The sequence below is a fragment of the Vidua macroura genome, chromosome 11 (genome assembly GCF_024509145.1).
Source record: "Vidua macroura isolate BioBank_ID:100142 chromosome 11, ASM2450914v1, whole genome shotgun sequence".
In the NCBI taxonomy this organism is placed as follows: domain Eukaryota; kingdom Metazoa; phylum Chordata; class Aves; order Passeriformes; family Viduidae; genus Vidua; species Vidua macroura.
The window spans coordinates 6,844,831-6,869,184 of NC_071581.1; the positions used below are offsets into that span (position 1 = coordinate 6,844,831).

Genomic DNA, 24,354 nt, shown 5'->3' on the forward strand with positions numbered 1-24,354 from the left:
CTGAAATTTAGTAAACTGTCACAAATTCAGTGAAAAGGAAGGTGCATGAAACACCCTGTAGCATAATTTCTGAGTTTCACAGTGGTGATGGAGATTATGAATGCCTCCCATATATGGCATACAATAAAATCCAATAATGTAAAAATTAAAGGCACCATTACGTCAGTGCTTGATGGTTACAGGTTCAAATAATACTTCTGAAACTGCAGGTGAGTGGAGCCATTTTCACATCCACCTTGGAATGCAGTCAAAATACCACACACAGGTTCCTGTAGCATGAATTTCTGTTGGTTCAGTTATTCTATTATATATGTTTATCTCACAATCAAATTTGTGTCACCTACATTGTTTGTCAGATGTCCTGTGTTGAAACTATTGTAAGCAGACAGGAAACTTGCTATTTACATGGTTAGTTCAAGTTCTACAATTTTGAAATTGGCCTTTGCTACTGTTCTAAGAAAAAGCTCTTTCTGCATCAGGTTGCTTAGCTAGATTTTCTTCTAAAATGCATCAGAACATCTGAGGGGCCATTTCAGTCTGAATCATCAAGGGCTTTGCTTCCTGTTAGCACCATTAGTTTGCCCTTTTTAGCTCTAGCAGGTCTTTGGCTTTGTAACTCAGCTGTTAAGTCTCTTTTGATGAATCCTTCCTTCCCTGTGAGAAGGAAGGAGCCCTCCCCATCAGGGATTCAGTTCCTTTCCACACCTTCCAGCAGCACTTTGGAACGTGCAGTGCCCCTGGGGAGCACGGCCGTGTGTGCTGTGCCCCCTGGCCATGGCAGCATCCTGCTGTCCTTGCCCCCATCCCATATCCCAGGCTCTGGAATCCGCTCCCTTGCCCAGCTTGGGCCTGTTAAACCAAGAAAGAGCAAGCACAGACTGGGACATGAAGCATATTCTTCAAGGGTTATTAAAGCTTTCACCAGTGTCCAGTGAAGTGTGTATTTGGAATACTGAAGAGCTTGGCTGCTCTTCCTGCTGGCTGAGTAATGGACTGAAATGTGTCCTTAGGAACCACTGAAGGCCCTAGAGCATGGGCATGTTAGAGCTCTGGAGAGTGAACACAAGTTTTAGAACAGGCAGCTTGACATGGGCTAAGAGTTTGTCTTTCCACAAATTGCGATCACAATTCACAATGCCTTTTGCAACGTTTTTCTTCATTGAAGAATTTTCATTTTGGTTATGTGTGTTCATAGGGATCTTCCTTTAGTCCAGTCAGTTTGGTCTGCAAACTACAGACGTGCTCCCCTCTCTGCAAATCATCTGCCTTACACCAAAACCACCACACTTACAAATACTATGAAATGTTAAGCTGAATTCCCAGGAATCTTATTTGTCATAACCCAAAGTAGATTTGAACTCTATTATTATTATAGAGCTGAAGTATGAATAATAAATCGCCTGCAGGAAGACTTGGCTGCATATCATGCACATACTTTGCAGAATAAATATTAAAGAAAAGAAATTAATGCCAAATAACACTTCTATTTTCATCCTTTCAAATTATGCTAAACAGTTTTATTAAGATATAACATTTAACTGGAGGCTGTTGCTGCTTTCAGAGCTTATTTTAGCTTCCCTTTTATTTTTATTGAAATACCTACACCACTGGCATTGGTATCTGGGAATTCTAATGACTAAAAAAGTTTTGTGTTCCCCAACTACACGTATCTATGAACTGCATTTAAGATGGTTTTTCCCCCCTTTAATAATTTAGGCAACATTCAGCAAGCTCAATTCTGAAAAAAAAAAAAAAAAAAAAAAAAAAAAAAAAAAAAAGCAGAATTTTCTGTTCAGAGATCTGCATTATTTATAACTTACCAGTAACTCTAAGAAGCAAAAAGGCCTGAAAACTGAAGAAATATATTTTGAGAAACAAATTTGCTGAATGTCTGCTACCAGCCATAATAGTGAAACAAACCCTGCTTCAGCTCCAAATACCAGAAACTGATAGCAGGATGAAAAAAAAGGAGCATTTAAGCATACTACAGTGTAGCTTCATTTTCATTTTTATCTCACCTGTAATTTTCAAAGAAGCACAAAAAACTGTCCTGCTGCAATTTTTTATTCAACAAAATTAGTTTTATGTAAGATAAGCTTTTCCAGGGTTTGAACTCAACTTCTTCCTGCAATCTTTAGATTTTTATTTTTTTTTTTTAATTAGGCTGTATTCAAAAGATATTTAATGCTTTTTTTCTGGATTAGGGCTGTTGTTTTTCTTCCAGAATAATTCGGTGTGAGCCCTAGTGAAATGGCGCACTGCAGGTATTGAGGACTTGGATAAATTGTATGTATAATACAGGAGCTTTTATTTTTCAGGTGGGCTGAAAACAGAAGGTTTTGCAGCTGTATTTATTGCCATTCACCTATGACTGAATGCCTGATTAACACAGCTCGTGCCCATTTCATTCTGCAGTTATAATTTTGGTAGAGAATTGTGTGGTGACTGAAATGGTCCAGGTTTTTGCCTTTGTTTCTGCATGCAAAGCAGGCTGCAGGTATCCAGGAAGCTCAGGCTGTGCATGTCCTCGTCCTCTGAGCAACATTCCCAGGAGAGGATGGGACCAGACAGGTCTGGCAAGTCTGTGCTCAAGGCAATCACTTCCTTTGAAATGCAGTCATCCTCCAAAATATTTTCTTGAAAGAGACTTCTGAAGCATGTATTGAGAGAGCAGAAGGAGATGCAAATAAGAAAAAAAATCTTTAAATTTCCCATTGCCTTGCACACCACAAGTTCAGCCTTGCAGTTCTGTGAGATGTGGTGTATTTATATTTTATTGTACAGTGTGTTCCTATGCATTTGCTTTTCTGTCAGGCTTTTCAATAGTTCAGCTGAGCACGTATCATTTCATCAGACATTGCAGTCCTCAACACTATTCAAAAATGGGTCAGAGACCAGAAAAAGACATAAAGTGCTTTTCTTATTTACCCTAGAATTTCACCAAACCCTCCCTTCCATATCTATACTTCTATATATTATAGATATGTAATTATGGGAATGAAGCATACTAAAAAAGACAAAGATAGTGACTCTGTAGTTTAACTGGGTTGTGGGAGAAAAAGTACAAACTGTAGTGGCCAGATATTTTCTGAAGAGGAGAACATTGTGAGATGTATGTGGAATTAATATGCATGACTAGTATTTCCTGAGCACAACTGCTGGAAGGGTGAATGCATGATGAGGTTTTAGGATTCATCAGGATCCCTTCTGGATTGTTCAGGAATTGATTTCACAGAGGGGGGGAAGGGAAAACCCAGTAAACTGATGTCCTTCAGAATTTGTGTATCAGTGTCCTTCTGAAGTTAACACTGATATTTTTGGTGATTATGGGTTTTCAAAAGCCAGTAAAAGCTGAAATGAAAAACATTAATAGATTCAGAAGACAGTCGCTGAAATGGCCCAATTTAGATTACATGAAATAATGGTCAGTGGTCAGAGGGGTAGAAATATGGTAGATGCCAATCTAGGATGAGAAGTTCATACCAGCTTTTTAAAACATAGTTTTTGTAGCATATTTGTCTCATCTTGAATAGAAACCTGTTGGGTTTTTTGTTTGTTTTTTTTTTAATGTAGCTGAATACCTTCAGCTCATCTATCTGTTATTTGGACCTAGGTAATCCAAGGTCAGTTCTTCCAGTTTAAAGACCTTTTCAGTGTTTTTCTGTTAAGTGAAAGATATTTAACTTGACGAGAAACAGTCAGTATATTTATCATTATTTATCTAGCTTTGCAAGCAAGGGCTGCCAGTGGGCACCATCAGCTGCTGAAAATCATATGAAGGAGGACAGCCCTCACAGAGCTCTGTTACCTGTAGGGCTCACTAGGGACATTCGTTTGGTGAAATATTCAGTCACCCTCCACAACTCACTCAAATGCTGAGAAAGATTCTGAAAGGGCACAAGAAAACAAAACTTTATGTGGGCATGAAAGAGGCTGCATGGCCAGGGATTGAGGAACTAATTTAAAAACATGAGAGTTTTGTAATTTTGTGTTCCATTCTATCAATAAGCAGATGAAGGAAGAATTGACTAGATTGAGAAGTCAAATACAATTGGAGAAAGCAAAGTTTCCCAGGATGAGACAGGATGAGAATCCTCACTGAAGTTTACCTCAAACTTGGTGAAACATTAAATCAAGAGATGGCGACATCTTTGTGAAATAAAGAGAGTTTATTTTAACATCAATAAGTAACAGATGGAAAGGATGCTTTGTAAAGAGGCAGGCGTCCACAGGAAGAGAAGGTGAATGGAGCTTAAGGGCAGGAACACATCTAATTAAATCCAGTAAATCACTTCCTCTTTATCAATAGGTGAAAACAGGAGAAGGGAGGCCAGGTGGAATGGCTTTGCTGATGATGTAGCTGCCACTGGGAGAAAGCCAAGTTGCAGTTATAAAGGATTACATTTATTATTAGCTACTAGATGATAAATTTGTACTGATTTCCCCTGAAGAGAAAGTAGGCTAAAGAGACCTAAGATGTACTTATAAGATACAGATGTTGACTCAATACAATGGATAAAAGGGTTCTCCTGTAGTGAGGAGAGATTAGCTGGACAGCATCCCTGAAGGTTGTACATTTAGCATGTGAACAGTGAAAAAATGGAGCATAATAACAATGGAAGATACATTTGAAACAGCTGAAGTAGAAATGAGATCATCTAGGACCCTTTCATACTTCTTTTTTTTTATCTTTCTTTCTTTTTTCATTTTAATGACCTTAGTGGACTTGAAAAACAGTAGTTTGTCATAAGCTTTTAGTTAGGACTGTGTTTATAGTTATTTTAGATACTGAAGAGATAAAACCCCTTTTGTTTTAAGGTTTGGCTTAAGTACCCAGTGGGTAATTCTTCCTTTACTGCTTTCCAAGCAGGTGTTCTCCCACTTTCCTTTGAAGCCTTGGTGCTGCCACTGTCAAGGATCCCATCCAGTAACTGCCCATTGAAGACAACAGACTAATTTTAAAATTGTTTTAAACACTTTTCCACCAGAACCATATGCTGCATGGTTAAATATACCAGAATAAATTCATAGAAGTCTGTGGAATTAACCTTGACTGAACAGAGAAATCAGAATGTGGTTTAGGATATTGGCTGTTACAATATTTATTAAACAGCATGTAGATCCCCAGTGGATGAGAACTGCAGGTCTCAAGCAGAGCACAGCCAGGCACTTGCCCTCACACAGACTTCTCTGTCTGCCCTCCCTGCAGACTGGTACATCCCCCTAAAGAAATTATCCAAGGCCTCCAAAGAATGGGAATGACCCTGGAAGTGTAGATGATGTTTGCAGTGTAGATGCAGCCTGAGGATGCAGATCAATGGCACTGTGGATACTGGGATTCAGAGTTTGGGCTCTTGCCCATTTTGTGAATTGGGCACATGCAGAAGAAAATAGTCCTTTTTACCTGGATTTTTTCCTCTGTGCTCAGCTTCACTATGTAAGTGATTTGTAAATGTCTGTTAGACCTCCAGAGATAACAAGTCCTTTTCTCAGCATGCTACAAGGCTGGCATTAGTATTCTTTCCTATACATTGAACAAAACATTATGGAAAGAATAGGAACTTAGCTTGTATCAATTAATCTCTCTTAATTCAGTGTGCTGCAAGTAACTTCACATGCACATTTTACAATAAAAAACACTGGAAAGCACCAAGTCAATCATAACAAAGCAATGTTAGTAGACTCTTTAAAAAATTGACCTGCAAAATAGAGTATTATATTGGAAACTTAGGATGGCCATGAGAAAAAAAATCTCAAACAAAGGAGCAGATGCACAGCTAGTTTAGAGAATTTACTGGTTTAGCTTTCACATCAAAATTAGCAGCAAAAGGAAAAGGTTCTTTACTCAGGAGAGTTCAGTTTATCCATTGTTTTACCATTTTGTGCCGTAAGCTAAGGGCACAGTTCTTTTCCTTTGGAACAGATCCAGCAGATTCCAGCCATAGAACCTGTGGTTTTCCAACTCAAGAAGCTGTAAATTTTATAACTCTGCGCCCTGCGGTCAGAGCTGCTGAGTGCTGTGTCTGAAGTCAGGTGGTTGGTGTGTTAAAGGTAGACATTAAACAGTTCTGTTGAGGAACTGGAAATGTTTAAGGAGGTTGTTTGCCAGCTGTAAATTTGGGAGCAAATGCCAGTTGGCTGAAAAGATGCTGGAATGCATCCAGTTAAGTAGACTAGCACTGGAGGTCTTTCCATATTTGTAGGTCTGATAACTTGGCTGAATATGCAGACTTCAGTTATTGGGTTGTTAAGAAGGGGCTTTATAATGAATGTTTGAAAATACGATAGAAAACTTTTTATATGCTCGTTACTTTGGCAAAATTGCAACTTTGCAATAGTATTGCATTCCTGATGAAAACTCAGTCAGACATTATACACCATGTAGTATTTTTCAGCTGAGCACCAGGGACTTCAAAGCATATGATTTTTTTGTGCCCTGCAATATTTTTGTCTTCAATACTGCTCCATATTTTGATTTTGCCCCTTTTTCTGCATGGCTGGGATGATACAGGAGGAGAGACACCTGACAGTGATGCAGCTCCTGCTTAGTAAACATTCCCTCTCCTCGCCTGCTGGGTGGGAAGGGGCTCTGGCTTTGGCTGCTGGCCAGGAAATGGAGAGGAAGTTCCCTTCTCCTTCCTGTTAGAATTGTGGCTACTTCCCAATGTGCAAGGAGGGGGTGTAGCCCAACGTCTTAAAATGTGTATGGCCCGGCTTGCCTGGTGTGCAGGATTTACCCCCCAGGCACCCACCCGGCTACAAGCTCCCTGCATCATGTTCTCCGTTCTTTGAAGGGATGGATTCTCATGGGGCTTGTTCTCACTCGTCACAGACCATCCCCTTCACACTGCTGAAGCACCAGCAGAGTATTGCTCTAACAGGAGTAAAACTGCCCCTCTTACCTTCTCATCCTCCCCCTTTCCTGTTCTGAACTGTGTTCAGAACGCATTCCATCTGTTCCTTGCCTCCACTGTCACAAAGAGCACTTTCAGAAGACAAATGTTTGGTCTAATACTTCAAGATATTTTTATTAGAAAAGTTTTAAACTTTGCTGCTTTTTAGCCACTGGCACAGCACAGTTTTATGACAGTTGTCAGAATCAAATGAGATGAGGACTAACCCTTACATGAGGTTTTGTGGTATGGACAAAACCTCCTCCTCCTTTGACACAACTTATTAAAAGGCCAGACAGAATTTCAGCCTCTGCTCTTGAAGGAACACAGAGCATCTACTGAAATGGGAGAGAGTGTTTCTGGCTGCCTAAGATGCCAAGATCTGTGCTAATACCTTAGACTTGGAGGATGAGTAAATGTAAATTAAAATATTTTGAGGTCTAGTCTGTAAGAAGTAGCAGGGAAGGCATTGTTTTAAACAAAGAACAGTATTGGAGAGCTCAGTTCTTTCTACAATTAAGACACTGCATTTTTTTTCTGAAGCACATGTTCTGAAGCTTTATGCTTCAGATATTGTCTCAATTTGTCCTTGAGAGAAGAAGAGTAGAGTGAGCATGTTGTTGCAACCTGTTTTATCTGTAATGCCAGTGGACTTGGGGTTCAATATTCAAACTGTAGAGCAGCTGTTGGAACAGCTGGACTTTTTGCTGTCAGCAGTCTGATAGATTTGTGAAAATAAAAACGTTACTTTGGCAAAATTGCAACTTTTGAAAAGTATTGCATTCCTGATGAAAAGTCAGTTGAGATCCTGTAGTATTTTTCAAAAGAGATATTTTCCTTCATCTGAAGGGGCTGTTATCTTACCACACTTACATCAGATAATGATGAATAACCAAGGGAACAAGAAAAGTCACAAAAAAAGTTACACTGGGAATGATTTGAATAGAGTATAGCAACTAGGGTGCAGAAGCATACCCTGAGGAAGGAGCCTAGAGTGAAATATAGAAGCTTTGTGAGATGCTCATTAGTGAGCCCCATGTGCTGGGAGCACTGGACACTGTGGGGGTTTTCTGGGGAGCCAGTGAGAGATCCTGAGATCCGGGGTGCATCTGTGCAGGGCAGAGAGGAGTTGCACAGCAGTCTCAGTTCTCATGTTTCCTAATTTCAGAGTATTCCATTTTAATCCTGTTCTTGTAAAATAGTTGTGATATATACTTGCATCTATAACTCATCCCTAAAGCAGATCTGGTAATCCTATTTCTACCAAGAGTTTTCATTCAAAATAGAGGTCAGTAATCACTCTCAGATCTATTTCTTCCATAACCTCACTGTTATTCTAAGGTGCTCATGAATTAAGCTTGGATGGCTGAAAAAATTCATATGAAATACTGGATTTACCTGTGCTTGAAGGAGTTTCTAATATGAATCCTACAATTCATTTGGAAGTATTTGCCTTTTGCAGCCCTAATTGCTGTTTTCTCAGTTTGGATCATTACTGAAGTTCCCTGACTGAAATAAAATCTTTGGCTACTAAGAATGGAAATGATAGCATCCATTTTTCTTTCTTCTAGAAAAGTAAACATTGTGCAGTCCAGATCCTTCATGTGTTCAACATTATTGAGCTGCAGGTCATGTAAATTTGGTCTGAATTTTCAGTGTCATGGGCAATTTATGTTTTCCACTAGGTACATTTTCAGAATACCTTAAAACCCTTGGCTACATTTCAAAATGTTACTATATTCCTTGGTGTTAAACAACATAAATGCGAGTTTGTTGCTATTTTATGAAACCAGTCTCTACAGAGATCAGTTCTGCTTGTTCAGATTGCTTAAGTTCTCAGGTCAGACATTATGTAAACTTCACTGATAAGTTATTAATATTTTGAATGGCAATTATTAACACAGACTTGAATTGTACTTGAAATGCTAATGCTTATCAAAAAGCATATTTAGGAACTGAGGTCAACTGCACCTGCTCTTTATGTTACTGTGACAAGATCCATATTGGTGAGGAATTAAGAGTCATTAGAGATCTGTAACTGTAAACTCCCACACTGTTTCTACTAAGTGTGGATATAATTGCACTTTGCTGCCAAAAGTTTCTAAAATAAATGTTGTTAAGTAGAAATTTCTCCCCAGATTTAGTTATGTGTCAGATGTTCATGCATCTTGCAGTGATTATAATTCAGTCTTGAAATGAATATGGTGAATGAAAACTACAATATAATTCACCACTAAAATAGTACACCCTTGAGAGCTGGGCTCCCTGAGTTAAATGACAGAGATTGTTATTATAGTCAGTAATCACACTTTCTATAACTTTCCCAAAACATTATGCTGAAATAGTGAATAAAATATTTTTCCAATTCTTTTTTGCTCTCTAGACACCCAAGGACAGGCTCTCTCCTGCACTGAAGCTTTATCAGCTTCAATCACCATGAGAAAAATTCCAGCTGAGGGTCTTACAAACAAAATTTATCACCAGTCCACACAGAAAAGAGTGTTTTACAAGAAAGAGACTTGTGTTTTAGACTCTTAGCCCCAAGAACTGAGGAGGTCACCTCCAGCCCCACAGCTGTGCTGCTGCTTTGCTCAAGCTTCTGCCAGGAAAGCATCTGAGTCCTGCTTGGTGGGCAAAGGCTTCCTCCTTGCTAGATGTTGCAATGTTGTAAAACCATACAAAGGGAAGGCCTTGTAAACCATGGCTCAGACCTGCTAGGTAGAAAAGGACTGTGGGAAAGTGACTCAGCTGAATTAGAGGTAGAAAAACAAATTACATCACCATTATGTGTTCTCATCGTGGTGTATGGTGGTTGGTTGAATTATGTTTGATATGATTTAAAGCTGTGTAACTGAGAAAGGCCTGGATTTTGCAATAAAGCAGCTCTCCTTTGCACTGCCTGGGGACTCTGTGTCACTACAAACCCTCACCCACAGCTAGAAGGATCAGCCAGGGCTTTTCTTACTAAAGAGAGGAGATGTCACCCATCCCCAGATGCCAAATCCATGTGCTGCAGTGCCCCAGGCAGAGTCCAGCCCCTGCAGTGAGTGCAGGGGTCAGAGGGTGATGTTCTGGGGGTGATGCTCCACCTCTGCTGAAGGCAGTGCTGCTGCTCTGACCCGGTCAGGTGCCCCTGATTGTCAGGAGGGGACTCTGTTTCTGCACCCTCTCTTACAGACCTGCAGGTGTTTTTCCAGGCAATGCTTTGCTGTTTAGGAATTGCTCTGATGGTCTTTCCTTTGGGTCTCCTGAAAATCCTCTCACAAGCATGCTGTGTGTCTGTATATTTTGTGTTTATTGTGTTTAGTTCATCTTCTTTCAGACTGACAGAATCCTTTTTTTTACCTCCTCCCCACCTTTTTTTTTTTTTTTTAAACAAACCCCAAATATCCCTCTACAGATCCTGTTACAAGGCAAAAACCCTGGGATTTCTTGGCAATATACATTTGCCAAAACCAGCATTGAAAACAAGACATCTGTCAGAAAACACAGCTACTCCTGGGTGACAGTGCAGTCTGAGTGCTCAGCGACCTGTGGTGGTGGTAGGTGACTTTCCCATTGCCAAGCCTCTTCTTTTTCATTTTTTTAAAAGCATCTCAAAGCTTTTCAGCTGCCTTTAATTTTGCAAATATACATTGATGCATACAGGGGTTTACACTGAACACCTGGTCCTTATTTTTTCATCTGATAACCTAGAACACAGGGGAAATAACTTTGTATGATCTTTAGAGTAAAAAATATTCATGCCAGTGAGTCAGTATCTTTTGTTTAGGTCAACCTGTATGCATATCACATCTTCCTGTTGAAGTAATGTGGAAGTTAATTATGAACTTTGATTTCCTCTTTTCTTGCACAGACACCTATTTGTTTTTATAAATCCTGCATGTTTTGTCAGTGAAAGTAAATCTAGGGTGTTATGAAAGCAAAAAGCTGGCATGTGGGAAGTCTGTAATACTAAAGGATATGACTGGGCACTGAAGGAAATGCTCCTGTATTGACAAAAAAGTTCAGGTGAAATTCAGTAATACCTTGCTGGTGCAGTGTCAGAACTTCACAACATCTCAGTAAATGGTTTATGGAAGAAAGATCCACCAGGAGCACTGTAGCCATAAAATATTACAGCTGTATTTTCTTCCTTCCCCTTAAAAGGCCGCAACATGGATATAAAAATGGTGAAAACAGCCTTGTTTCCAGATTTGATTCACTGTGCCCAATGAACCATGTGTGAAGTGAATGATAGATCTCAGTTAAAGATAAATCTATAAAATCACTTAAGGCATTTTGGTAATTCTCCTGCTGCTGACACTTGATTAAGTCAAAGGTACAGGTACCTGCAGAACTCTGGAGTCTGTAGAGATTCACTGTAAAAAGGTTACAGAATGTTTATTTGTAGTTTTCAAGTGGGTGAGGAGGGTTCTAAGCAAGCCCTGCTGGTGTCTGCAGGGAATTAGGATTTGAATAATTACTAATTTTTGCTGGGGGAACAGTCTTCAAATCTGTTGTTTATAGCTAAAATGTTTTATCTGACTTCAGTAGCATCAATGCTACAGAGAACAAAATCAATGTTAAAACAGGTTGCTGCATATTTTATTTATTTCAAGTCAGTGGATTTTTAGCAAGGATAAGTTTAGACTTGTTTAGTTAAAATTGTTCTCTACTATTTTTTTCTCTTATAATTCAAATACGGGTTTATTATAGCATATTCTTGTCTAATACTTCCACAGGACACATTACAGCAAAAGCAATTTGTTTGGAAGATCATCGTGCACGAGTCAACACCTCCTTCTGTGGCCCAAGGACAAAGCCTTTAACTGAAAGAAAACTGTGCAACACAAATCCCTGCCCAGCCTAGTAAGTTCTCTGGGGTTTTGAGCCTGCTGGCTGTGCCCTGTGCCTGGCTGTGCCACGGAGGGAATCCTCTTGGGGGGAATTGTTTTCCTGCTGGATGAACCCCTGGTGCTCTCTGAACGGGAACCAGGAATTGTTTAAGATGCTCTGCCCAAGCCTCCCAGTGGGGTTTTGGGTCTGGTGCCTAAAGCAAGGGCTCCTGAGGGCTCTGCCCCTGTGCTGGGGTGACTCAGGGCAAATCCAGTTTTCTCAGGGGCTCCTTCTGCCACCTTTCCTCATCTTGAATCAATAAGCCCATTTCCTGAGTAAAGTGCTGTGTGGAAGCTTGGCCCCATGACTCACATTCCACATATTAGATTAGGTTAAAAGAGCCTTGTGAAGTGTAATTAGTGATTTTTGGACAAAATGCCCCACAGAGTATTGTGATGCCATGAAGAGGACTATCTGAACCAAATGAGCTGTCAGCAAAGCTTCTGGTGCCCACAAAAATATATATGAAGGCATTGCCTTTGTGAACAATCTTATTTTCTAAAAGATATAAGAAAGGCGAGATGCAAAGGAAGACATTGACATATAGTTAAGCACTGAGAACCCAGCTGGTCTAAATCAATTTAAAAACCAAGGGAGTTAACACTGATTTATAGTAGCTGAAGTAGGGGTCCTTTGAAAAAAAAAAAAACAACAACGTTCTGTGCTTATATAATTAAACACAGTATTATGTGGCTTAGGATAAAAATGGATAGATTAAAGGACACAGTGGCCATCTTTCTTCCTCAGGTTATTTCACTTTTGGATTCCTGACTTTGCAACTTCAGCATTATTTTAATTTTATCTTAAAGATCAGAAGAGCTGTATTATGTTGGACTAGACATTTCAGCCTCCAGAACAGGAGATTTTCTAAAGGAATATGTTGAAAAAATTAAGAGTCTTTTAGTCAGTGGGAAGTAAATACACTTGAAGGTGCATTGAAGCAGAAGAAATGGAGGAAGGGTCCAGACCTGGCGTCATCTGCTGGTTTTACTCTGGGGTGATAAAAGCAACAGTAAAAGCAGTTGGCTAAGCCTGCTCCCATAGTTCATAAAATATCCCATTTAATGATGTTTAATAGGAAGCATTCCTCATCCTCCTCAGTCTAGGAGAGGATGGTGGGGCAAAGCAAAAAGATGCATATATTCTGTAGTGACTTTGGTTTTACTTAAAAATCCATACTTTGCAATATGTTGAATATACTGAAAAATAGTCCAGTAATAGTTTGGAATTTCCTGCAGATTTAAAGAGTACAGCAGAGTGCACCAAACCCAAATACCAAATTACACACTATGACCACAAAACAATAGAGATAAGGTTTAAATAATGATACCTTGTGACATGAGAGCCCCATGTTACTGCTTCAGCAGTTTCTTTAGATTGCGTTTAGCCACATGATTTTCTCAATACCAATTTTAAGTAATCTTTGTAGCCAAACATAATGTTTTCATGTGCAACTTATCTTCTGCTAAGACTATTTTTATCTAATGAACACAGAAATGTATTGTCTGTGATGTCTGCAGGAGTCTGCCTAAGCTCTTTCTGCTTACCTTTGTTTTGATGTGGCATCATTATGCTACAAAGCTCCACCCAAATCAGATTTACTTATACTGACCACACACAAAATTTCTATTTCTGATAACCCGAGATCCTGATGTATTTTGAACATCTACTGATATATATTTACCCTGAAAATGCTTAATATTCATTTTGACACACAGTGCAGTGTTTTGATACTGAAATCACAGCTATTCTATGATTTACTACTTTAAAACAAAATTAATGAGTTGAACCATAAAATGAGTATGATGCTGTTGAGCAGGACGGGAACAGAGAATTTTAGATCAGAAGGCTAAGAAAATGAACTCTCTCTTTATTTCAAATGTACCACTCTATATATAGAGAACATCAAGAAGGCTAATTTCATTGGTCTTAGAGTGAAAACATCTCACACCATTGGTGTGCAGTGAATGATGCACAGTGGCAGAACATATCTATAAACAATGTGAATAACAAGATAGATTAGAGAATTATTTACATTCTTTCTCAACTGTTTCTCAGGCTGTTACCTGGTTAGAAAACCTTTCTCTTTCTCTCTGACTGAGCTGAGAATACCCACATGAGTACAAAAAGAAAACATGTAAAAGCCCCAAGCACCTCTAGGGAAAACTTGTTCAACTCACTAATTAATTATTCTTAAAATCCTTAGGATATATTAATGCATGGAGGGTCTACATGTAGGACCATGCCTTAAATTAACAGGTTGCCATTCAGCTAAGTGAAACTGTGCCAGGATATCTCTGCTGAGGAATCTGCCCAGAAACTCACAGCATGTAATATTTCTCATAAACCCAAGACTGCCAACAGAAAAAAAAAATAGGATTAATAAATACCATGGAGGAAACAAAAGAATGTTTAATAGTCAGCAAAGAAAGCAAACCCAAATACACCAGGCAGAACAGGCAGGGGAAGGAGGTGACAGATGAGATACAAGTGTGTCAGTTTGGGGACATAAAAGAGGCTCCAGACTTCTAAAGGTCAGTGAGGAATAATTTCTGCATAAGAACAAAGGCTGATTAGTCTGAGTGGGACCAAACTACTGTCTCACACAGAAAGGCACCAGCACTGCACACTGCTGTTGTTGGATTTCAGAGCTGCCAAATCTGGTCATAATTATTTAGTTATTTGAACTAATGAAAGATACTCTTGGTTCACAGCCCAGATAATCTTGGAAAATGGAAGTTTACTAGAGGACATTAAAGTAGGTTTACTGTCCTCTCCTCTGTGAAGAGGGGAGCTTTCCAGGCAGTTATGGTGAATAAACTTTTAAAATGAATACTTCTGGTCACTCCACCAATGGCCATTGTCAGAATCATCAAGGCAAACTAATTAGAAGTTGTAAAATATATTTAAACTCTTTCCTCATAAGTTTGTAGTTCAATGGCCCAAATATTTATAAATCAGACAAAAATGAAACTTCTGATGTGTTCTGGAATTACATAATGATTGACTTTTCACATTAATATTTCTTTGTCCTTAAATTAGTGCCTTTTACATTTCTCACTACTTTTGGCAGTTCCTGAAGTTGCTAGATACTGAGAGCTGGGATTTCTTCTATTCCCAAAGACATTTTTCAAAAATAGGCTTTTTATGAATTTTTTACAATTAAATTAGCTTTGTTTTCAGGCAGCTGTGAATAGACAGGCAAATGGGACGCCATGTGTCTTTCACACAGGATGAAGAAAGCTTTCTTGTCACTAAAACTTTATGTGAGCAGTTATTCCAGTGGTCACAGGATTGATGCTGTGAGAAACTGTGGAAGTAGGATCGGCCAAGTGGTCAGATGTGAGACAAGAACCTTTTCCATGACATAAATTACTAAAAAATTGTCAAACTGTTTAAAAATCTTCAGTTTAATTTCAGTGCTGGGTCTTTGAATAAGAGTTCTCAGTGAGTAATCATTTAGTCATTCATAATTTCTTCTGCTTTTTCACTTCTGTGTTCCTATCTGGCTGTGACTATGGTCTTATATTGGAAGCCTTCAAGGACAAAGGCACTTGGTTGCATGTTTGCAAAGTGTCCCACAATGCCTGGGGACCCACACAGAGCTTCAAGAATAGAAATAGTGAGCAGCTCCTGGCATTTCAAAACTGAACTTAGCCCAAGCAACTGGCAATAACCCCTCAGACTTTGTGTCACTTGAGGGACATGACGTGTAAACTGCAGCGTCCCCATGCCTGAGCACACATTGCCCAATAGCTTGTGCTGGTTAAATTGCCTCTGTTTTATTTTGATTCTGCATCAACTGTCTGCCAGATTTATTAGTCTGAGGATATGTAAATCATTGAGTTAGAGAATCATAAAGTCACTGTGTGCTTTGGGTCAGAAGGGACCTTAAAGCCCACCCAGTGCCACCCCAGCCATGGCAGGGACACCTCCCACTGTCCCAGGCTGCTCCCACCCCCAGTGTCCAGCCTGGCCTTGGGCACTGCCAGGGATCCAGGGGCAGCCACAGCTGCTCTGGGCACCCTGTGCCTCCCCCACCCTCACAAGGAACAATTTCTTCCCTTATATCTAATCTAAACCTGCCCTCCTTCAGCTTAAAGCCTTTCCCTCTTTTCCTTGTGCATTCCCTTGTGAAAAGTGCCCCTCCAGCTCTCTTCCAGGCTTCCCTCAGGTACTGAAGGGATGCACTTAGATCACCCTGGAGCCTTTGTTTTTCCAGGCTGAACAGCCTCAATTCTCTCAGCCTTTCAGAGCCTTTTCATTTCCTCAGGACGTCAGTGACAGGACTGCTGCTTTTAGCAAGCAAGTTCTTTTTTTTTTTTTTTATGAATACCAGTAGGGCCAGTAGGGTTTGACAGAAATACCAACATTTGTCACCTTGTGTGAGTGGAGTGTATCTCAGCACAAACGCGGTCAGTACGTACTCGGCTAAACTCTATCTTATCTAATTCTATCTTCTAAATACTCCACCTGCCTCAATGGCAGCATCTCTTTCAGTCCCTGTGGAATTCCAGGTCAGATTCATAGGCAAGCTGGTTCTAGTGGATAAAAGCTATAAACAAAAAATACTTGTTTTTCTAGTTGAGTGACTTATATTTCATTACTAGCAGAAAGTTCCATGCTTTGAAAATAGATCATATAACTGCAGCTTTTTGATTGCTTGAACAGATCCCAGTACAGCAGGAGATAGGCTGAGCAGGATCTCTGGATAATTCACATTTGATAGGTGGCTGTTTTTATTGATTTTCTACAGCTAATTGCACTCCTGTGTTTCTAACACACGTTTCCTTCTTTAAGCTGGTCAGCAGGTGAATGGAGCACATGCAGCAAGTCTTGTGGAGGGGGACAGCAAAGTCGTCTCATTCAGTGTGTCCAGAAAAGGGCTTTCCAAAGAGAGGAGGTGGTGGCCCATTCCCTGTGTCCTGTCAGCACCCCAGCACAGGTGCAAGTGTGCAGTAGTCAGGACTGCCCACCCGAATGGAGCCCTGGTCCATGGTCTCAGGTAATTTGGAGAAAAACTTACATTTTTGTCCGATGGCATAATGAAAATACTGCAAAAAATTCTCCCTGAAAAGAAGAACAGAGCAAACTTTGTGAAGATCAGTGCTTTTTTCTTGAAGATAATCTGTAAATCATGTTTGTATAAACATGTAAACTAAATGTACATTGTAACCAGCCTTCAGAAGAGCTGGCACAGGAGGGTTTGCCAGAAATGGGCAGGTGGTGTTCTTTTAGGTACATACAAACAGATGGATAATTCTTTCTGGATTCATAATTTAAGGCTCTATGACCAGCAACCCCCTATGAGATTACTTCCCAAGGAGTACTGGCTTCTCTTCGAGATGGCAGGCAGTCAAGGAATGAAGAAATATTTGAGGTTAGAGTTGCATATTAATGCACATGTGTATATGGATTGTGGATTGATAAATTTGTGATTTACACATTCACTACTCACTTCTGTGCTTTTGCCTTTGTTAGAGTAACGCTCCTGCAAGCAGTGCTGCTGCAGCTACTGCCATGAGGGCAAATTCCTTTGTGTACATGCTGCTTTACACACCTGAGCTAAAAACACACAAAACTCAGCTCTGCTCTGTGTTTCACTGCTATTGGTGCTGTTCATGTAAGGATAGATGAAGTATCCTTCAAATAAATCACTCATCTGGGTTTTAAGAGAGAGCTGACATAACCCTTATAAAAGGATGTACATTAATTTTATTTTTACATCTTCATTTAGTGAGATTGAAGATGGATTTCAATTAGCTGAAAAATGTATTACTTATGTGTTCTGTTCTTGATGCTGTTACTCTTTAGGTGTTCAAGAACATCTTGACCTCAGCACCCCCAGCTGAGCAGGAACTGCCTCTACAGGGAGTGCCCTGTAACGTACCATAACAGATGAGTAACTATTCAGTAGTCCAACACAACTCTCAAAAAAGAACTTTTTCTTCTAGTGTGTCTGAAGAAAACCTGAGTGTTGCAGTAGATTATATAAATCAGGTTTTCAAATGCATTCACACTTACAAACTTCCTTTCTTCTAAGGCAAATAAATAAATAAACAAGACAATTACAAAAAATCTGTTTTCCTCCTCTTTAAGAGGTGTAAAATTCAAGTTCCAATTTTCAAATAAGGCCATAAAAAATAAGTTCACCAGTCCTGCTGAAATAGGGAACAAGTTAGTAAAGGTTTGTACAAGTATTGTACAAGTTAGTAAAGGTTTTAAGACTCAGCTGAAAACTGCTTTATTGCAGACATAAAGGTGTTAAGAGGAAAAAAAAGGTTAAATCGTAGAATCATAGAATGGTTTAGGTTGATAGGGACCTTAAAGCTCATCCAGTCCTGCCCCCTGCCATGGCAGGGACACCTTCCACTGTCCCAGGTTGCTCCAAGCCCCAGTGTCCAGCCTGGCCTTGGGCACTGCCAGAGATCCAGGGGCAGCCCCAGCTGCTCTGGGCACCCTGTGCCAGGGCCTGCCCACCCTCACAGGGAGGAATTTCTTCCTAACATCTCATTTAAACCCAGCCTTTCTGCACAGATCAGTGTTGTTTTAAATGAAAAGATCATTTTATTTGGGGAAGGATTAAACCCACAGATTTTCAGCATGCAGATATTTCTGTTACAGCCTCAGCACAAGGGTGCTTTCATGAAATCTTTTAAAGACATTTGTAATTTGATACACGGAGTGATTCTACCTTGGAACATGCCCCGTAATTATCAGTAGAAAGAACAGTTAGAAGAGGATGCAAGAAGATAGGAAGCTGGCAGCATTATTTCAGGGCTTTACTTCATTTCCTCACAAATGGATCATTCAGGCATTTTGTTGTATGTAAGGCAGTGCAAACCACAGCATGCCTGTGCCACTGAACCATGGCTCAGCAATGCATATTTATTCTGGTGACTCGTCCTAAGCTGCAGTTGGCAACTAAAATATCTCCTTAACCATTGACTGTATCAGATTCTGTCTCCTTTGGTGGAGGAGTTGTGTATCAATTCCCTGGGCTGTTTCCTCTGCCTCGATCTCATCCCTCTAGGCCAAGGTGAGGACAAAATGAGAAATAGCTGAGAGCATCTTGCCATGGAACATTCTGTGGTGGGAGCTTAGGACCAACTTTCAATTATGCTGAGCAGGGAAAAAGCATTTTGCTCACAAGTCCAACTTACCTCATCTACAGAAAAGAGATATTACTTGTCTGTTCTACATGGGGGCTGAGAGAGTTCACCGCTAACATTTAAGAAAGTACTTAGGACAATGTTTTAGAAATGACACACAGATGTTACTGTTACTTATTTACCAATAGAATTTCACGTTTACTTATATCACAATGGCAGCTGTATAGCACATTCGCCATGCTTTTGTGCTCTGCTGGAAAATGCAAATTGTGCCAATTTTCATTTCCTCCAGTTCAAAGAAGTGTTTCTTTCCATCACAGTGCTCCAAGACTTGTGGGAGAGGTATGAAGAAACGAGATGTCTACTGCAAGAGTCCTGGTTCTCCCAAGGTGAAAATCTTGCCTGAAAGCATGTGCAGCACAGACCCTAAGCCTGAGTCCCAGCAGACCTGTGTGCTCAGACGCTGTCCCAAAAATGACCGGCTCCAGTGGGTGATTTCTTCCTGGAGTGAGGTAAAGTGGTGCAGTTTCATGGCTCGCTGCCTGTCCTGGCTGCTCTTGGCAGTGCTGGCTCAGGGACACACACAAACCATGGGGAGGAAAGACAGCTGAGCTGTGGTTTGAAAATCAGGTATTCTAGGTGAGGAGCTGTAAACCCCAGATGTAGATGGATGTACCCCAACGTCTTTGTTAATCACTGACTGGAGTTCATATTTCAGTTTACCCTGTACAGAGCATGGGCTTTGTGGGATTAGTTCTGTGATGCTTTTATAATGCACAGTTTGGGGTGTCTGGCACATCACACTTTCCCCTTTATTTGCATGTGTTTGTGAGGCTGCAGAAGCTGTGCTTTGCCTCTGCAGTGCTCAGCCTCCTGCGGGCCCGGCCTGCGACAGCGAGAGCTCAAATGCGGCGAGAAGAGCATCCACGGGAAATTGGTCACCTTCCCTCAGAGGAGATGCAGGAACATCAAGAAACCAAACACCAACCTGGAGGAAGCTTGTAACAAGGGCACCTGTCCATCGCAGATGTTGTATAACATGGTGTCTGGCTGGTATTCCTCGCCCTGGCAGCAGGTAGGAATGGGAAATCAGAGGTGGCACGGCACAGAGGAGCTGCCTCCAGTGCTAACAGGCCCCAGCACAGAGCCATTCCCTAAGGAGGATCACACCACTCAGCCACTGAGATGGGATGCAGCTGGTCCACATCCATCATGAACTGTGGTGCAGCTCAGTGCTTTGTCCTGAAACTGAAGAATGTCACTTAAAAATGTTACTCATGCTTGAGAGGCACTACATTCCACACCCATTTTCCAACACTTTCTTCTCAGTCTTCTTCAAAGTGCATTGTGGTTGAACTACTGCATATCTCTATGCACAGTGTATTTGAGCATCTGCACAGATTGCCTGGAATTCCCTAAATACTATGATTAATTGTGGGATCAGTCTGTATTTGTTTCTACATTCTTGCAAACAAGCTTCTGTATTTCTGGAACTTATCTACTTTATGAGTCATATATCAATGAGACACGCACCCATTTAGTGATATTTACATGAAACCATGTATGCCTGACAATTGCAATCAGATGAAAACGATCATGTTTATCTTAAAGACAACTTTTCATGAAGCACATACAAGTAAAAGGCTTATTAATTTTAAAATACTTCACAGCTCTTCCTGCAAACCCACAGTGGTTTTCCCCAGATACTGCCATAATTAGGGTTCTGATGGGAGTTTTATCTGTGTTCAGGCAGCAAGGTTGGGCCCAGAGGCTTAGAAATCTAAAGAAATCCATGCAGACAATCAGGAACAGGTTTCTAAAATGTTCAGTTTCTGTCTTGATGCCTAAGTAAGGAACCAGATTTTCGGCTGAGTCCTTAAATAACCACAAGACACACACGTCTTTGAAAAGTTGGTCCTGATGGGGCTTGGTGGACAGCAGCACACCTGATCCTGACCTTTCTTGCTTTGAAAGTTTCATCCAAGGCTCTTCAAAGCTCCCCCTTTGGTTTTCAGGGGCTCTCAGAGTCTCTGCAATGAAAGCCAAGGTTTTGTTTTCCCTCTGCTCAGTGCACGGTGACCTGCGGCGGGGGAGTGCAGACCCGGAGCGTGCAGTGCCTGCGCCAGGGCAGGCCAGCTGCTGGCTGCCTGCCCCAGCAGAAACCAGCTGTCTTGAGAGCCTGCAACACCAGCTTCTGTCCAGTCCCCGTGAAAAGAGGTAAAACTCAGCTCAAAATGCTGCAGCAGGCTTGTTGCTTAGAGTTCTATACCCAGCAAACATCACCTTTTCGCTACACCACTGATCTGGCCTGTTCCTTCATAGATGTTTTTTTCCCAGACTTCCAGATTTACAGTAAATGTCTGATATTAACAGCATCTCTTCTTCACCAAGTGAGCCCTCTTAAAGCAGACTTGGGAGTACCACTGGCACTGGAGATTTTATAAACAGGCATATGTTAGAAGAAGTATGTGAAAAAGTCATGCTGGTTGGTTCTGAACTGCACCTTTATTACTCTCTTGTTGAAAAACACAAGCATTCTATGCTGGTACTGCTTGTGATGAATAATAGCAACTTTGGAAGTAAACAATAAGAATTTGCCATATATTTTTAGTCTTCCAGACTCCACCCGGTTCCTGGGATTCCAAAATTGCTTTACCTAGAATGTCCTTCTTATTGCTTCTGACCAGTGCATGACGTGCAGTCAGGGAACATGAAATTAGGGTCTCTTTCCACTTTCATGTCAACTCTATCTCTCCACCTCTTCAGTGTGAGAAGGGAGGGGAGAACAAGAGGTTTTGTGCCGCATGGAATGAGGGAAGGGGAATTCTCTCAGCACCACCACAGACAAAGAGTGGTGCATTGCCCTTTTCCAGAGATTTGCTTACAGGATCGTTGCTGTTTGTGACTCTTTCCTAACTGCATAAAAAATGCTCATGGAGGTCCACATTTGTCCCATATAATCTGGTTATCTAGGTATGCTTAAGCACTTTAAACTGTGACTTTCAAAATACTGCACATTAATTGACTTGTTAAAAGTCAATTAATTGACTTTTTAAAACTGGGAGCTGAAAGCAACCTCTATAAAACCTAGATTGGACTGCCTGAGGAAGGTGGTAATGGAGCTGGGAGCAGAGGTCAAGCTCTGGCCCTGCATCTTGTAAACTGACATTAGCCAACCACCCCCACGTCTGCCCAATTCCTGGCATTCTCTGTGCACAAAACCCCTGTGAAACCCAGTGAGATCCTAACAGACCATTCTGCTGCATCAGCCCCAGACATGCAGGCTATCAGCCTCATCTATCAGGGGACCTGAATCCAAACAAGGATATGGAGATGAAATGGTCCTAAAAGGGATAAGTAAATAGTTCTGCTGTTTTTATCAGTAAATGTCCCTAACACCTCAAATTAACATTCCTAAAAGTTTCTGCTGTACTTTGGAGTTTCTGTACAACTTCCATTTCTGTTAGGATATAGCAAGGAGTTTTCTTTCACCCCTGTTTTCCCCTGCTATATTTCATGTCTGAAGTACTGTATGTTATTAATTTTGGCTTGGCTTGTTTCTCTCTCTCGTCACATCTGCAGGAGCCCTTTCCCCTTTATTATACCTGGGTCGTCAGGCTCTAGAGATCAATTATCTCCTCGCTGCTCTCTAACTTTCTGACTAAAGCAGCAAAAAGAGAGGAAACCAGCTGGGCTGGAATCACATTGAAGCAAATCAGTCTCTATTATCAGCCATGCAGCTCCAGCTCAGTGATCACAGGCAAGAAATTAATGTTTCAGGGAGAGTTTGCACACTTTCCTAGACAAACTGGGTCATTTCCATCCCTCTCTAGATGCAGTTACGGTCACTGTAACTCATAGTAAATCCAGCTTCTTCAAATGAATGAAAATCTAAATAATTTATAAATACTTGGGTAAATAGAAATAAGGACCTGACTGCCTGATCACCATCCACTGAATTTTGTGGGACTCTTTGTGTTCCTTCCAATAGTCCTTGGATTAAGTCCAAATTTCAGCCATACCTCTGCAATATTAGCATTGCCCTCTGATCTTCAAAGGGGACATAAAGATTTATTAACATGGCTTCCTTAGTGCTTATATTTTTTTTTTTAAACAGTAATTTCTAATTTTTTTAAATTCACCCTTACGTGGCAGGAGAGCTCCTTCCTGTCTTCATCAGAACAGCTTTCCTTCCTTGGTGTGGTGTGTGCTTTTCATCTCTTGTCTGCTTTGGGCCCTCCCAAATTCTGTCTGGTGGCAGCAGGGGAAGGAATGGGAAGTCTGGTGCTGAACTCCCAGCTGGATCCCTCCTGACACTCCATGCAGAACAGAAAGGCAGTGCAGTGGAGCGGGAAGGCTGTAGTTCAGTCCTGAGCTCCCCAGTTCCTGTTCAAGAGCAGTAATTTCTTTCCCTACCATTAGAATTTAAAGACAAGCTCATGTTTTTAACACCAGAGGAAAAGTGGCATTTTAAAATAATAATTATTATTAAATTATTTTCTTTTTCACTCAAATAAATTTGAGGGTGATAAGGGCATAAAAAATCACCTTTGCCATCATATAAAAGGGAATAAAAAAAGAGCAGTGGTGGTTAAACCAAAGAAGTTGCTATAGAGAGATGGAGATGCCTCCTGGCCAATGGAACATGCAGAAGTTGTCTGTGCTCTGTGAGGGAGCATTTATCTGCTGTGACTCAGTAACTGATCTGAGAATGCAGACAGTGGTGGCTAGATTTTTGTTCAGTCGCCCTGTAAATTCCTTTTATTGACCATGTAAACAGTAGTTCTGAGAGCTGAACAGAATCTTTTACCCATGCTCACAGGAGATTTCAGTTTAGCTATAAATTTTGCTAAACCCCATTGAGTCTTACTGCTCTCTCAGACATAGTGAATTTGTTTATAAATCACCCATATGAATCGTCACTTTCCTCTTTTAAGGAAACATAAAGCATCCACTGCAAAACTGGAGAGAGGAGCAGCTACGAGGTGTTTTTAAAGCAATGGAGCTGTGTGTATAAATGATATCTGTACCTAAATTGAAGAGTAACAGGATTTTAATTGAAAACTATAATTTGACTGTATTTGTAATTAAAAACTGGGCTTTTGAGAACTAACTATGGTTAGCAAGTCTCTTCTCCCATTACAGTTAATTAAGATTTTGCCAACATGGCATAGTCAAGGTCCTAAAAGCCTGACTCATGACACCTAATTGAAGTGTCTGAGAAAAGAGACTTCTGGGTTCCCTGCAGAGTAAAAGGGAGATAAAGAAGTGTCTCCAGAAAGTGCTGGAATGCAAGCACAGAGCAGAGCACTTTGTGCAGGGCCCAGGCATTCCGAGTTCCGTGAGGTCTGTATGCAGCTGAACTCCACGTGATGATGGTGATGGCAACCAGCAACTGGTATCAAATATGGAGCAGGCTCATTTCTGTGAGTACCCAGCTTTGGAACAACATTTGTAATCAGAGATGTAAA

General features: G+C 40.7%; 1 protein-coding gene across 1 annotated transcript in view; it reads left to right on the forward strand.

Annotated features, from left to right (window-relative positions):
• ADAMTS18 (ADAM metallopeptidase with thrombospondin type 1 motif 18) overlaps nucleotides 1-24,354 on the forward strand; it is a 79,109-nt gene that overhangs the window by 53,294 nt on the left and 1,461 nt on the right. The window contains exons 17-22 of the mRNA XM_053987772.1: nucleotides 10,294-10,435; nucleotides 11,618-11,744; nucleotides 16,572-16,776; nucleotides 19,204-19,395; nucleotides 19,746-19,958; nucleotides 20,953-21,100. Of these exons, the coding sequence (XP_053843747.1) occupies nucleotides 10,294-10,435; nucleotides 11,618-11,744; nucleotides 16,572-16,776; nucleotides 19,204-19,395; nucleotides 19,746-19,958; nucleotides 20,953-21,100 (1,027 nt within the window). The remainder of the gene's footprint in view (nucleotides 1-10,293; nucleotides 10,436-11,617; nucleotides 11,745-16,571; nucleotides 16,777-19,203; nucleotides 19,396-19,745; nucleotides 19,959-20,952; nucleotides 21,101-24,354) is intronic.